General features: G+C 37.1%; 1 protein-coding gene across 1 annotated transcript in view; it reads right to left on the bottom strand.

Annotated features, from left to right (window-relative positions):
* The window catches only part of LOC127662397 (ALK tyrosine kinase receptor-like), a 643,215-nt gene extending 630,989 nt beyond the window's left edge, over positions 1-12,226 (bottom strand). The window contains exon 1 of the mRNA XM_052153544.1: positions 11,506-12,226. Within this exon, the coding sequence (XP_052009504.1) occupies positions 11,506-12,226 (721 nt within the window). The remainder of the gene's footprint in view (positions 1-11,505) is intronic.
* Between the last annotated feature and the right edge of the window lie 4,187 nt (positions 12,227-16,413).

The following is a 16,413-nucleotide window of genomic DNA, read 5'->3' as shown; positions in this document are numbered from 1 at the left end:
GAACACACACTGCATACGCACACCATTTTTCAAGATGGATTTTCAGAAGCATCTCACTTGAGGTTATTTAGTCTGAAGTAGGTCTGAGTGCAAAGCTTGCCTCTGGCATTCTGTAAACCTTTAACACTCCATCCATGACTCGCAAGCCTCGTGCAACATTTTAATGACAGTTTTTTGACTCAAAGTCTAACTTTAGTTTTCGTCAGAGCCTTCTCAGTTGTAATACATTTTGGTACCATTGCAAGTTAGAGTCACTGTGTCCAACCAATCAGAATTACCCTCAAGGCCAAATTCAGCTGAAGTTGAAGTGGACATATGAGGATGAAACATTGTTGAAATGTTTGGATTGTTTACTTTGTGATTGTGTAATCCCACAATTTAAAAGACTTAAAATGACACCATGAATCCAGAGGGCATTTCAAGTGTTTCTTGTGAACCAGAACTGGCACTACCAAAATGCTGAGAACCACTGTTGTTAATATTCCTTTGTAATTGTTACTATGTCTTGATGTGGATGGATGTATTACTGTTGATAATAAATTCAATGCACCAACCAGTAGATAGTTTTATATATCAATTATACAGTAGCAGCTATATCTGAGTGGCTATCAGTGGGTAGGCTGCTTTTTCTTAATGGCATGTGAGACCAATGAATAAACACACAAAAATGCAGAGATATATACCAAATAAGTCGAGACGAGGAAGATCTTATTATTAAGGGGTGTTGTTAGGCACAATATGATGTTCCCAAGTAACATTGCACCAATAAAGGTAGCATGGTCATGTTAGTGCTTACTTGTAGATGCTGTAACTAGGCCTACACCATTATGTAGGCACAAATTATGTTTCTCCATTGAAGCCATTCAAAAGTATCTGGGCTACATATTATTAAAATTTTGTATGCAGGAGATGTTTTGCCAGTGACACCGTGCTCTTAATAGAGTGATTGAACTTCTGAGGGGTCACATGCCAGCCAATCAACTGCCATTTGAAATTAATAGGAATGTTAAATGCAAGCTTTTTCCAGGTGTAATAGACCACGTATCTGGTTTTAACATAAATATGATATATATATGCATTTTTCCCCCTTCTTTCCATTCATTTCAACTACTCCCTTCCATTATTGAGCCGAGATATTCTTAAATTTGGCAGTAACTTTTTTTTAAATCACCAATGTTAATTGTTACCAAGAGAAAGTCATTATTGTAAAAAAAAAAAAAAAAAAAAGGGTCACCTGCCACTATAGCTTTGCTAATTATAATTCTAGCTTGTGTAATTGAGTCCTGTTAAAGATCATGCATAACTTTTAAAACTTGCATAAAAGCCCTGCATGTCTAATAGATGTATATAGAAAGTTTACTACATGCACATAATCACCTTTCCATTATGTAACTGAACTGAATTACTCAGCGACTTCATTTAATGTTGAGTGATACTTGATTGTACACTGCATTCCAATGAGAAGGATGCAGATACCTACTTATAATGCAGGAACATTGCACTAGAAGCTCTGAAATCACCTTGCAGCATCAAATGGTGTTTTTCACACACACACACACACACACACACACACACACACACACACACACACACAGTTGAGTAATGAAGACACTGAGCAAGCACAAGAATGCTGAAGATTCCACTCATACACCTTTAATTATTTAGTTTTAATCTGCACAACACTGCACAGGCAACACATGCACAAGGAGAATAATCCAGCTCTGTATGTCCACATTGTGATCAGTGGTGAATAAAAGTAAATTTATTTTTTCCATAAGAGCAAAATCTGTATATTATTCAAAACTTTTGGCCACCAGTGAGTAAATATATATATATATATTCTTCCCATCCATACATCCATCCAATCATCAATCCATTGCGACAACATCTCTAATAGTGACGTAGCGACATCGATGTCTGTTCTCATTGCCCAGTGCCTGGGTGTAAAGCTATGTGGCAGCATTTTGACATATGCATTTTGCCATCAGAGGAGCCCATTTGCAGTAAACCCCTGCACATTAGCATTGGAGATAGATAGTGGAAGGTTAGAAGGGTGGCTCATTAAGATACATTGATTTTATCTATACGCATGGCTAGCTGATCCAAACACTGAAGGTCTTTAAAGATGGGTCTCTTAAAATTGGTAGGAACTACAACTGTATTTTTTATTTATTCATTTTCTTTCTTTCTTTTTATTATTTTTTTTGGGGGGTCTCAATGTTACTCTTGGGAACAGAGTGGGTATTTGGTTACTGAACATCGAGAAAACAAAAGTTTAGTGCTAGCTAAAGAGTAGTGATGCAAAATTTCAAAAGCTTCTTGTTGTTGTCAATGTTTTTATGAGCCAAAAGGTTTGCTAACACCTCTATTGAGTGCTCACAAGTGCTATTTACTGTATAGACACACATTGAAAACATGCAGCTTGAACTAAGGGAAGTTATGTGACTGTGGCAATGTTTTTGATAAATAAAATAACGTTGTTCAATATACAAATTGCTGCCATTTAAAGGTGAAATGTAAAATGTAAAAAGATAATGTTTTAAAGTTTATGCTTTGTGGAGTTTAAATAAACAAAACCTACCTTCCTAACCTAAACCTAACCAATAGTGTCATCAAAAGCAAATTTGAGATGATAGAGCATTAATCTTAAAAACCTCATCTGTTTTTCTAGTTTTAAAAAAGCAAAACTGAATCTTACACCTTAACTTAATTGACGGTGTCATACAATCAAATGTGAAGTGAACAAAACAGACATCCCTAAATCCTACACCTAAACCTAACCAATAGTATCATAAAAGCAAATGTGAGATTAAAAATGCGATAGCTAAAGCACCCAAGTAATATTGTGGCACTTCAATGACACTTTCAGCTCACATGCTTTGCTGGAATCATATCCTGGTCTTCCATGTCCAATGCTTTATCAGGAAATATTTGTGGTAGACAAACTATTTCATAATTGCATAGCTGAAAAACTGATTCCATTGACTGGGGGCGTGCCCCCCAGGGAGTTGGTGCCCTACACAGACTGCATAATACGCGTATAGGGAGTGGGCGGTACTGAACACAAGGCAAACAACAGTGAATCATGACAGTCATCTACGTAATTACAATTTGGTATGACAATGTTGCACAACAAACCCAAAGTGCCCTTGACAAGCATAATTCCAAATACTGTTCTGCATACTATAGATGTGGTTTAAGATCAATTTCACATCAATGTCAGCACTTAATAAAAGCCAGGCATTTGTTGTTAGATATCTGAATATATTTGATGGATTATATGTCAAAATTCTTGACAGCAAATCAACCCCCTAAAACATTATTTAAAAATCCAATATTGCAAATTGTATTTCCTATGTATTTTATAACTCACGTTTATGTTTAATCTTCACTTGTTCAAACTGCTTGAAAGCTTTCCTAGTAACAACCTTAAAGATAGTCTGAGTCTTTGAGCCCTGAATCTATATGTTCTTGACTCTGGTGTCATACCCAAAGTAATCTAATTTGGATAAACATGTAGACTTAGTGGATCTACCCTCTTGAAACACATCAATCTATAAACCACATTTTAGGGGGGTGGGGGTTAAGGTGAGACAATGTCCAGGATTGTTAACAGGTGCTCCACCAGTTCATTCATTATAGAAATACATAAATAATGAATCTATGTGCCATTTGACTCTGTATTGATTTCCCCATGAGTGCCTGGTTGATACAAGCTTGAAAAGTCAAGAGCCAATTGATTTGCACTTACTTACTTGCACTATCCTATCATTAGAGGATAACTGGATGCTCCATGCGCCTCAAGATCTCACGTCAACATGTTGTGAGGCTGCACTCTCACCACACAAACACCTCTAAAAGTCTTTGATTGTACTGAAATTTAAGAACTTCTGTAGTTCCATAAATCAAAGGCTGCCTTCCATGCAAAATGAGTTTCAAGCAAACCCTTGAAAGAACTTCAACCTCAAGCACACTGACAAAAATAACATATCTTACATAGTGAGCGAAGCTCCAGTAAGAACCCTAACCTTGTTTCAAAGCTAATTCTGCATATGTGTGTAAAGATGCGCAACGATGTTTGAGACGTGAAAATCTTTGACTTTGAAGAAGTTATTTTGATGACTATATATAGCTCTGATTTTGAAGCAGAACTGATTTAAAACATGCTCATGGAAGGTGAGCATAATAATTTTCCAAAGAAATACTCATGCGTGGATGAGTTAGAATGAAAATAATGCATTTTTAACTATTCTGAGACTAGTGCAGACAGACAACACATTGGGATTAAGTCAACCATTAAATAGGGACCAAGGGAGCATCCTATAGCTTTCCTATGCATTCAGGTGCACTCACTCCAAGCTTCTGGTCAAAAGTTCAGTTTTAGGCTGCAGAGGATGTTTGGACCACTCAACGTGGTTGACAGATATGGTGCAATGTTAATCAATACATAGATTCAGAATTTATTATGCTACATTTAATTTTAACATGGTTGGCAGTGATTGGATGATGCTGGCCATTACTTTGAATCAGAACAAATCATGCTAGTTTCTGATTGGTAAAATGCTTCAGCTCTGGCTATCATAATAACAATAATATAATAATGTAAACATAATAAACAATTAGATAAATAAACAAAAATCTGACTTTCTATAGCTTGTTATAGCACAATTGCACAATTCATTCTTAGCGAATTCCTCACAAGTCTCAAATATAACCAAGCAGCTTTAGACCTCTGTACAAAGTGAATATGCTAATCTCCACTAACTGCTGTTTTGCTGTAATTTGCATAATTAGCACTGTTAGCTCAATTGAAGTTGACATTGAGGGAAAATAAAAACACTGACAAAAATGACATTATTCTTATTGTTCTCATTGAGGGATTGTTCCCTCTGTAAGTATTTCATACACAGATATAATAGGCTTATGTTTCTCAAATCCTGGAACACATGTCCTACGCTATTCAAAGCGCTCAATGCACTAAAGTGAAGGCAGCCTCTGAAGTACCGGCCAAAACACACGGCCAGGACAAAAGGCTAAATGTGTGCGGTTCCCAGCCAATTAAATGAGAAATATTTAAATATGGTAGGGGTGGCAGTAGTTATTGCACACTAGGCCTGTGACCATTTAAATTAATGACATGTTTTAATAATGTATCCTGCACACCCCAAAACACAGTAGAAGTCATAGCTAGTTTAGTTTCCCATTACCATTTGCAACTCTCTTTCTGACCCTTTGAATTAAATGGGCCACTTTTTTGTTGCTGTGCCTTTACACTGTTAACATGGCACAACGGTTTGAGGCAGTCTACACTGAACAGGTCAAAGTGAACATTCTAAATGACATGCAGATAGCATGGACCAATCAGCTGTTAGCTTGAGTAGACATCAGCAACATTTAGTTGGGAAAATAACCTGTTTCCTTCATTATTTTTAACAGAAATACACTGGTATAAACATTTACAATTATTATTGTAATGCTATTGTTGATAATGCTGAGTATATATATGGTTAGAAACAAAAGATTATTGCAATTAGCAGACCAGAGACCAGAAATATCACAAGCTGGCTTTTATTTAGCAGTCAAAAGTTATATAAATATGTAAAAAAACAAAAACAACAAAAAAAAAAATATGGCAAATAGATTAAAAAGTATGATATTTGGTGAGGAAAATCATATTATTTTAGAAGATCAGGATTATAAAGTGGCTGGAGTAGCTCTCGCAGAGTCAGCAAGAGAATGGTGGCATCGGCGCTATGCGACACACTGCTCGCCTCTACTGTAGACACAGTGTAAGCATCTTTGATCAAGGAAAATTCGATTTATCATAAAATGACACCTTTAAAGCTACTGGCTATAATGTCTGCACCATTATCATCACCAAATGAAATTGCAAAATAATCTTAATGAATGGTTTACTGACAGTTGTCTATATGCATTAAACTGGGATTACACACGTAACAAATCACACACACATAAACATCGTCGAAAAAGATCAAAAAATACTTTCCTGACTGTGGAACAGTTTATCTTCAGTGCAGTTTAACTTGCATTATTTCAGTTTTAAAGATCAACTGTTCCAAGCAGGTGGATTATTGATCTTCTCAAACTCAAAGAAGGAGTGCAGTACACTGTTTAAAAAGCTTATCAATAGGGGGCAAAATTGAACTAGAGTAGTCCGTATGACTAAAAGAATGGGTGAATTTTTTTTAAAGGAACAGATTCAGGTACAACTGAGATGTACAGCTATACAGTTATTTTGTAACTTACCATATAGCATCAGAAGATTTAGAAAATACTGCATATTGCATGGATTACATTTATGCTGCTTTTTATAAATCGCTATCCATTGTTATAAGATGGACAAGAGCAGTTCAGACATTCTGCCAAACATCTAATTTGTGTTTCACAGAAGACAGAGGATAATATGGGGTGAAAACGGCATAACAGTGAATAAATACTGACAAAATGTTTCTGTAAACCATTCCTTTACGCAAAGTCTGCAAAATAATAATAATCCCCTAGAGCATCACCGATCCTCCACCAAATGTCACAGTTGGTGCGAGACACTGTGGATTGAAGGCCTCTGCAGGTCTCCGTCTAACCATTAGATGACCAGGTGGAGGATTGGTGATGATCTGCAGGTGCTTCGGCAAGGCTGGAATCGGGCAGATTCGTCTTTGTGAAGCATGCATGAATCAAGGTTATCCTGGAAAAAAAACGTGCTTCCTTCTGCTCTGACAATGTTCCTCAACTCTGAGGATTGGTTTGTCCAGCAGGACAATGCTCCATGCCACACAGCCAGGTCAATCAAGGTGTGGATGGAGGACCACCGGATCAAGACCGTCATGGCCAGCCCAATCTCCAGACCTGAACCCCATTGAAAACCTCTGGACTATGATCAAGAGGAAGATGGAAGGCCATAAGCCGTCAAACAAAGCCAAGCTGCTCAAATTGTTATGCCATGAGTGGCATAAAGTCACCCAACAGCAATGTGAAAGACTGGTAGAGAGCTGTGATTGAAAATCAGGGTTATTCCACCAAATATTGATTTCTGAAAACTATTAGTATTGTGTTGTTTACAAATTAATATGAACTTCCTTTTAATAATTCAAGGTCTGAAGACACTGCATCTTTTTTGTTTCATTGACCAGTGGTCGTTTTCTGCAAATAAATGCTCTAAATGACAATATTCAATCTATTCAATTAATTTAGTCTATTTGTATATAAATCGAATGCCCACTTGCTTCATGAGGACAAATAAACATCACAGAAGACCATGCTAGTAAGGAGGAGATTTTGATTTTAATGAAGAATGCTGAGAGCAGCAGAGGACAGCCAATGTCACAAAGCACCAGGCCGAGGGAGGCTGAGAAGTCTTAATGACTTTTCTGACCCTCAGATGAGAAAGTCCCAGTGGCATCAGGGAGTCTTGAAGGATTAGACTGCCCACACTGCAAGGAGCAACAAGGCTTTGATACTCCTATAACAGATCATTTGATGAATGCAGTCCTTTCTGTGCAGGACTCCTCGCAGTGGAACAAGATATTTTACATGCATTTAAGATGTGGTTTTAAATTCATTTGGGCATTATGTAGTATTTCCTTCATCATTCAGTTCATGTTTTTTGAAACCCACTGAAAATATTGTATTATTAGAGAAAAAGATAGTTTATTTCAGTCAGGGCGGATTATAGCTCTTGTAATTTCATAAACATCTCAAGAAGAGGCAATTGAGGCTCTGCAGCTGTAATCAAAGTAAGATTGGATGATTTCAGTATATATGAAATCTATATTAATTTATTAAACATGTGTGTAAACATGATAGGAAGCTGTTGTGTGTGACAGAAGCAAGTAATTGTTGCGTATTTGATGGAAACGATGTCCTGTGGCTTCATTAGCTATAGTGAAAGTCGTACGAATTCATACAAATTAGCCAAATTTAGAAAAGTCGTATGAGTCCTTACGATTTTGCTATGAGAGTATGCAAAGAAGAACACATATAACATTTTTATTTATTTATTTTACTTAAGTACATAAAAGGACAGAGAGGGCTGCTAATGGGTGACCAGAAAAACTAATCAAGTTCACTCTTCGATAGCACAATTTCACTACAGGTAGACTTTTTAAACCACAATATGTGAGAAAAATACCCTACCACAAACTTCAATCCACCTTGAACCGACTATGATTAATATCCTGGCATATTATTCAGTATTAGACACATAAATCACAAAAAACGTTCTTATGCTGTCAGACTAGCTGAACGGATGTCACGAAATCGTCTCCCAAACAACCGAGAAAGCTTTCACAGGAGACAAACAAGAAAAATAAGAAAGTGTCACAATAAAAGAGCATGATCACAGTTGACTTACCTTTACCACAACTTTCCTGGTAAGAATGCAACATACAAGATATCACCAAGATATTTCGATCTAATCATGCAGAAGTAATGGTCCTCACCCCAAAAACTAAATAACACTATTTACACAGATAAAGCATATATTACAAACGCTGCCAAAGCTCTGAGGGCCACAAAAATGCCAGTGACATACACTCCATCAAAAAGTGAGAAGTTCAGCAGCTTTTGAACTTTAAGAAATAACCAATATTTTGGGAGTAAGGCCTGTATTTTAGAACCTTTACCACAGAAAAGCCTACATTGTCAGTGTTTATTCCAACCAAACCAAAAATGGGGGGAAAATAGATCTGGAGTGAAATTTTTATTTTTAAATGCTGGAAACTGGTTAATATAGCACACATACTTCCCGAGATGTCTGTTTTAGATCTTTTGATCTGGAAGCCATCTCAATATAATAAACATCTGCTAAACATTTTAAAAAGATCAGCTTTATGAGCATTACAAATCATAAATGTCTCAAAGGCATCTGCTGAATGTCTAATAGACATCTGAGAGGAAACGTATACAATTCATCTTCCAGATCTAAACACGCATCTAAAAGACTTCTGGAAAATGTATGTGTGCTATCAGGGTAACATAATTATTTCTTTCCTATTATTATTATTATTATTATTATTTGTTATTTTCATGAAATCAAAAATGCAAGGAAAATATTAAAGTTCAAATGTGAATTTTTCAGTTGTTTCTAAGTCTTTATTGATTTATGATTCATTAATGGAGATTTGATGCTTTTGACTAAGAAGCAGAGCTGTTTTTAAAATGTAATTATCTATATAGTTTGTTTATTTATTTTTAATTAGGCCCTACTTTGTGATAATGTTGGCTTCTTATGGCTTATTAAAGTTAAGAGCTATGAGTGGGTGCTGCCTTCTGTTAAATTCCAATTTTGGTAATTAAATCAGTTTAACAATAAAATTTATTTGCCCGCAAAATGTGTGTGAATGAAGGAGAGAGATGTATTAATTATTTTGAAATGGCAAGTTGTTTATTTGAAATATTGTATTATTTTTGGAGATATATTTAATATTAAGGAAAAATGTATTGAAAAGTCATTATTTTACATAGGATATGTATACTATGTATACTATGCTTGTTATGATTTTTATCCTGATCAATCCACCATACAGGAAATCATTTCATATATATTTTGGCTTATTTTGGTGACCCAATACGCTTATTTTAAGCTTGTTTTTCAGACCAGGTTGCTTGTTTCTCTTGCGAGATCAGGCAGCACTGCAACTGGTATATCACCCACCCTTAGCACAGAGTACTACTGTCATAAAAAAATACAATAAAAATGTATTAACTGTTCTTTTATTTTGTTCTTAACGGTAACATTTGCAAAAGAGCCTTTTGGAAAACAGCCTGTTCTCATAAACACTATGTGACAATGGCAAGTTTTGTGCAAAAACAAAATTATGTGCTTCATTACACATTTGGCTGCAGTTTTCCAGTGAAATGTCCAGCGGGGGGCGCCAAAAGCGAGTGAAATTATGTAATCAGATGAGGTTTTTAAGGTGAATTTTAGAAGGAGGTTTGTATGAGTAAAACATACCTCCCTAACCCTTAACCAACACCTAAACCTAACCGATAGTGTCCAAAAATAAAATGAGAACTGAAAAGCACATTTTCTAAAGCAACTATATCATCTTGTGTCCCTTCTACGACTCTCTCGTCTCACATCTAATCTTGCATGCTTTACTGGTTTCAAACCGTGGCCTTTCAAGTCCAAAGTTGAACGTGTCATCAGGTGAGCTACCACAAAAGCAAATTACATTGAAATAATTGGCTAAATGTAGGGGAGTCATTAATACAATCGGAATCAAATAATGCTTTAGATTAATCATTTTTCAATATCATAGAAATAGCAGTGTGTGAGTAATAGCGCAGAAAATGTGTTTATAAAGTCATAATCAGCCATTGTACTCGTGATTTGTGTGAACGTGAACAAAGTACACTGTTGTTTTAGTGTTCATTTCCCCAGAAAACTGCAAAAAAAATGTCGAACACATACAAGTCAGTTTGCAAAAATGTAGTTATAGTAATGTTCATTCTATGAGACAAGGTTGAAAAAGAGGCTGCAGAATGCCAGAATCAGAATGAAAAGATAAAGGTTCTGCTCAGAGCGATCTGAAATGAAACACATTTCGTTTTTAATCCTCGTTCAGGGGTAATCACACGTGTACATATCTCTTGAGGTCTATGGACTGAATAGTTTCCAGTGGTCTTTGGACAGAGTCCTCTCCCAGATCATTTGAACTAGAGATTTCATTAACTAATTTGTCAACAACAAAATGCCTTTATTGTCAATACAACTCAGTGCTGCTTCTCCATGAAATCCTGCACTCATCCAGTGGTCAGTGCAGTTAGGGATAACACGGAGGATTAGACATTAACTCAAAATGAGAAAACAGATTTTCATTGTCCAAAGTTTTGGCTCTTCCAGGCATGGGTAGAGCCATTTAAATTGGTTTTGCAAAAGCAAAATTGCCACTCATTGTGCATGTTGCATATAGTCTCTCAACTGATTTTGCAGTGCAACCCAATTGAACATGCCAGTGAATTGCCAAGACTGACAAAGATGCGATGCAATACAATGCAACAGCTTTAATGTCGGATACACAATTAACTAAACCTGAAACACAGACGTTTTTAATCCTCATTCAGTGGTAATCATATCTGTACATATCTCTTGAGGTCTATGGACTGAATAGTTTCCAGTGGTCTTTGGACAGAGTCCTCTCCCAGATCATTTGAACTAGAGATTTCATTAAATAATTTGTCAACAACAAAATGTGTCAGTAGTACTAGGCAAGATTGGATGACAAACCTCAATATAACCAAATCACAGCTGAATTATTTTAATTTTTTTCTGTGCAGAAAATGTACACACATTTTGGTAACATTTTACATTACAGTGTCCATGCTACACCTGTTACTATTGCTGTAATAATGATAACTGTTATAAGTTATAAGCAACCCAATGGTTATCATATTAAAAGAGCTGATCCGCTTATAACATATGATTGCCGCAAAACTTGAACACTAATGTAAAGTGTAACCAAACCATCAAATTTAAAAGCTTACCACTTGAGGCTATGTGTAGAAAAAGTCGAGCGTCCGAAGCTCTGATCGCAGCGGAGTACTTGTCCTCTTTCCCCGGGACCTGCGCTTTCCGCTCTGGCATGAGTCGCACCCTAAGCCGGCCTCCTTCTGCCCCCAGCCACCACTCCAAAACCCGCGTAAGGTCAATTTCCAAGAATACAACCGGCGCGTCCTCGTACACATCCAGTCCTCCACAACCCGTTTTTACCATCTCCTCTCCGATCTCCACCACAACTTGATTGGACTTTCGACTGGCTTTGGTTAAACCTAAATTCAAAACTTTCGGCACGGGCCGCCTCTGTCTGTACGGGAGCTGTCCAGTGCTGGATCTGTTGACATTCATCGCGGCCAACTTTACATCGAGCAAACTGGCGATGGTTTTCTGCAAAGGTACGCAGCGCATCAGTAAGTTTGCGCGTACCGTGTAACATCCGTCGAACGTGAGACAGTCTCCGTTAAGCGGGCGTTTTATAAACAGAGACATGTAATACCGTAAGAGCGACGGGACGGCGAAATCCACCGAGAGCGTCTTCCTTTTCAGCCGGGATGTGAAGGTTTGGTGTGAGTCCTTTTTGTCGGTGCTGTTGATGAACACGGACGTCGGGAAAGTAGTAAAACCGTCTGCGGTTCTCTGTGAAGCGCACTGCAGCTCGGGTAGAAAAGCCGCAGTCCAAAGGAAAAAGTAGAGTATCCGTGCAATCATGATTTGGGTTGAAATGATCCGCTTTCTGTTGATACTGCTTCACTCCAGCACCCGCGCACTCTCTCCAAATGGAGTGCTGATTCAGGAAACGAATGGTGGCTGTTCAGGAGGATCTACGATTATTTTCCTTGCGCAAAAACATGGGTTTGCTTTTAGAAAGGCTCTTGAAATTGCAAAATAATCCCTTCATATTAAAGAAGCATCGTCCACAAAATTTTTCCTTGGTAATTGAAATTGCACACACACACAAATTCGCCACTCGTGGAGCTTCGTGGTATGCCTAACAAGTTCTCCAGGGCTGCTCAAAGGCTCCTTCTATCTGCATGCAATGCATCTGAGGCGGTGGAAGAAGTGCAGTATCCTCTTTTCAAATACCGTCAACAGATCCTCACACGTTTAACCTGTCCACTTTTGACAAAACAACATATTTACACGCTAAACTGGGCGCGCATAATCAGAAATAATACATAACTGACGGTTTCGCTGCCGAGCATAAACAGAAGTTATTTTTTATTACAGGACTTTATTACAGATACTTTCTTTACTGGACGTGGTCTATATAAATCGAGCGGGTCTTACCTGCGCAGCCAGTCAAACGCAAGAGAGCCTTTTCAGCGCGAGCTGCGCATTCGAGGCTGCGAATGCCTCGTGTGAGTGTGCGCGAGATCTCTGTGCGCGTGCCACCCCGGCTGTCCGAATTTGATATTTCTGAGCGTCGGACTCACTTCTGCATCTGCTTATGACGTCACCACCAGTAGCAGGTCGTTATACGAGAATGTTGGGACGCGTTTTGAGCTGGCAAAACGACTGTGTTTTGAGTCGTTACAGCGTTCGACACTCATTGAAATTACCGAGATGGCACCTCTGTATGGCGGCACAGAGCTGTAATTAGTTTTTCATTAATTTCTGTGTATGACGAGCATCGCCTCCCAATAATTTAGCTACTTGGCAGTTAAAAGGATCATTCACAGCTTCTCTAATTATGCCTTTCCACGTCACAGGACGATTTGAGATGCGTCAAAAAGCAGATCAGACGCACTTTGCTCTCCAAAATGATATTAATTAGGCTATTGTTATAGTCTTGATTACAGTAGCCAATTATATCCATATTAATACATTTGTTACCCCATTTCAGCACATATAAGACTAAAACAAAATAATTTCTTTAAAAAAAAAAACAATAAAACTATACTAACAAGCACAGTAGCTAAATAATCACTTTTACAGGCCTTGGCTTACATTTACATTTATGCATTTGGCAGACGCTTTTATCCAAAGCGACTCACAGAGCCCTTATTACAGGGACAATCCCCCTGGAGCAACCTGGAGTTAAGTGCCTTGCTCAAGGACACAGTGGTGGTGGCTGTGGGGTTCAAATCAGTGTCCTTCTGATTACCAGATTAACAGTTATGTGCTTAGACCACTACACCACCACCACTCCATACAACACATTGTACTAAGTTAGATAGATAGAGAGAGAGAGAGAGAGAGAGAGAGAGAGAGAGAGAGAGAGAGAGAGAGAGAGAGAGAGAGAGAGAGAGAGAGAGAGAGAGAGAGAGAGAGAGAGAGAGAGAGAGAGAGACAGACAGACAGACAGACAGACAGGCTTGTTGTAGGACCTAGACTAACGGATATTTAACCCGTGATGAATGAGGAGTGAGGCATTTCCATGATGAGGTGCTGGAATCTCAATATTCCACTTTATTTTTTCTTCTTTTTTCACAAGCTTTTGACTAATTTTAATGACTAAATATCATGCACAGCCTATCACACATTGTACTAAGATAGATAGATAGATAGATAGATAGATAGATAGATAGATAGATAGATAGATAGATAGATAGATAGATAGATAGATAGATAGATAGATAGATAGATAGATAGATAGATGATAGGTGCATTTCCATGATGAAAGGCTGGAATCTCAATATTTCCCTTTTTTTTTCTTTTTTTCACAAGCCTTTGGCTAATTAAAAAATGTTTTGCACAGCCTACAACACATTGTACTAAGATAGACAGACAGACAGACAGACAGAAAGAGATAGATAGATAGATAGATAGATAGATAGATAGATAGATAGATAGATAGATAGATAGATAGATAGATAGATAGATAGATAGATAGATAGATAGATAGATAGATAGATAGATAGATTCAAATTTGAATATAAATGAAAATGCATGAATGGAAGTTACATAGCATTTTCAAATATTTGAATATGCATTAGATGCTGATATTTTAAGCAATATACAATGTAATGATGCTTGAAAACGTACATGCCGCTAATGTCAGTGACTGTTTTGAAAGTTATTTAAAGTGCCACCGATTGTTCTTTTCCCCTCTACATGGCAGTATGCTGCACATCCTCTGATCCTCTGATCTATACCACCGGGACAAGCTCAATAATGTTCTCATGACATGTTCTGCATATGTTATCATTCCTGGAATAGAGTGACTAATTGCACACTGTATTCAAATTTTTATGATATGAAAGTGCTTCAAAGTGATCAGATAATGGTAGTGTCATATCAGATTATGTGAGTTATCTGGTTGAGATCGACTGAATGATTTGAGCATTGTGCACAATAAAACCCATTTAAAGCTGTTTCCTTTTTAATTGTATTACTGCAAGTCCAAGGGCCCAAGAATTTCATGATTTCGGTTACCAAATTGTATTTGATTTTTGAGATTGTAGTGGAACATTAATTTATTCACCTATATGCCTATAACACTGCCCTAATTAAACTATAAACCTTAGTAGCTTTTGGGTATTGACATACCACATTTTCTGAAGTATGATCAAACAATGAAGGAATATTCCGAATTCAGAAAAAGTTCAGCTTAATCGACAGTATTTGTGGCATAATGCTGATTACCACAAATATTAATTTTGACTTGTCTCTGGGTTACAGTGAGGCACTTAAAATGGAAGTGAATTGGACCGATCTGTAAATGTTAAAATACTCACTGTTAGCCACTAGAAGTAAACATTATGCGTGTTAACATGCTTTTAGGATGATTACACTGATCACATACTTATCTTGTCTGTGTAAAGTTTTAACAGAAAAAAAAAATATTATAAGAGCTTTTATAAAACGATAAGCTCCATATCACTACCTTTAAACCCACTAAAAAGTGGCCCTATTCACTTCCATTATAAGTGCCTCACTGTAACCTTGATTTTCTATTTTTGTTTATTTTTTAAAAGAAAAGAAGGGACAAGTCAACATTTTTTTCCCCCTTTTTTGTGGTAATCAACATTGTGCCCCAGATACTGTTGACAGAGCTCTGTATTGAACCTGGAATGAAGGAAAACTGTAAAAAGGCAAAGGTCAAATCAGTAGGTACCTTATTTAACTCTTTAAAATAAATTTTGTTTATGTAACCTATTTACTGTGGCTAGGATGATTCATTCATTTTATATTATGTTTGAAAAAATAAAAAAAGCTAATTTAATGTTATCACATGAAGCACATTTTTAGGTTATCTGACATTGCACTTTACAGTGCAGTATCTTTAGTATCGAGTTAAACTTTTTATAATAAAAAGTTAATTATATTAATGGTTGCAAGGACATTTGTGATTGTTTATGAGACAACTTACAAATAGTTTTAGGTAAAATATAACAATGCACTTTCTTATCCAAGTTTTCAGGACACTTAATAGACAGTGTGATTAATGTGGTGAGAACAGACAAGTTAAGCTGTTATAATCTTAGATTGTAATGCAGAATATCAAATGCTATTTCAGTTCACTGTGCTACTGTATTTTAGCATTAACATGGGGCGTAATATCTCACTGGCTCATTGCGTCACATTAATCAAAATGTGCCTGTCTTGGTTGTTTCTGCTCAGAGCTGACACTTGCTCAGTGATTTATCACCAGTGCGTGTGTGTGTGTGTGTGTGTGTGTGTGTGTGTGTATGTGTATGTTTGTGTGTATGAGTGAATATATGGGCAGTGTTTTAATCATTTGAAACACATTACCAAGTTGAATTATGTGGGCTTTCCATACGTCTGCAAGCATACAGGGTGCTTTATGACCCAGTCTGGGGCCCCTCTCTCTCTCTCTCTCTCTCTCTCTCTCTCATCACACACACACACACAAGCTAAAACACATTGTTATAGTATCTGCCTTTCTGAAGCAGAGGAGCTGTTGTATACGAGCTAAGCATCTGTGCTGTGCA

The sequence above is a fragment of the Xyrauchen texanus genome, chromosome 22 (assembly GCF_025860055.1).
Source record: "Xyrauchen texanus isolate HMW12.3.18 chromosome 22, RBS_HiC_50CHRs, whole genome shotgun sequence".
NCBI classification, from domain to species: domain Eukaryota; kingdom Metazoa; phylum Chordata; class Actinopteri; order Cypriniformes; family Catostomidae; genus Xyrauchen; species Xyrauchen texanus.
Note: the sequence above shows the minus strand (reverse complement) of the source record. Positions and strands in the feature narration are given on the sequence as shown.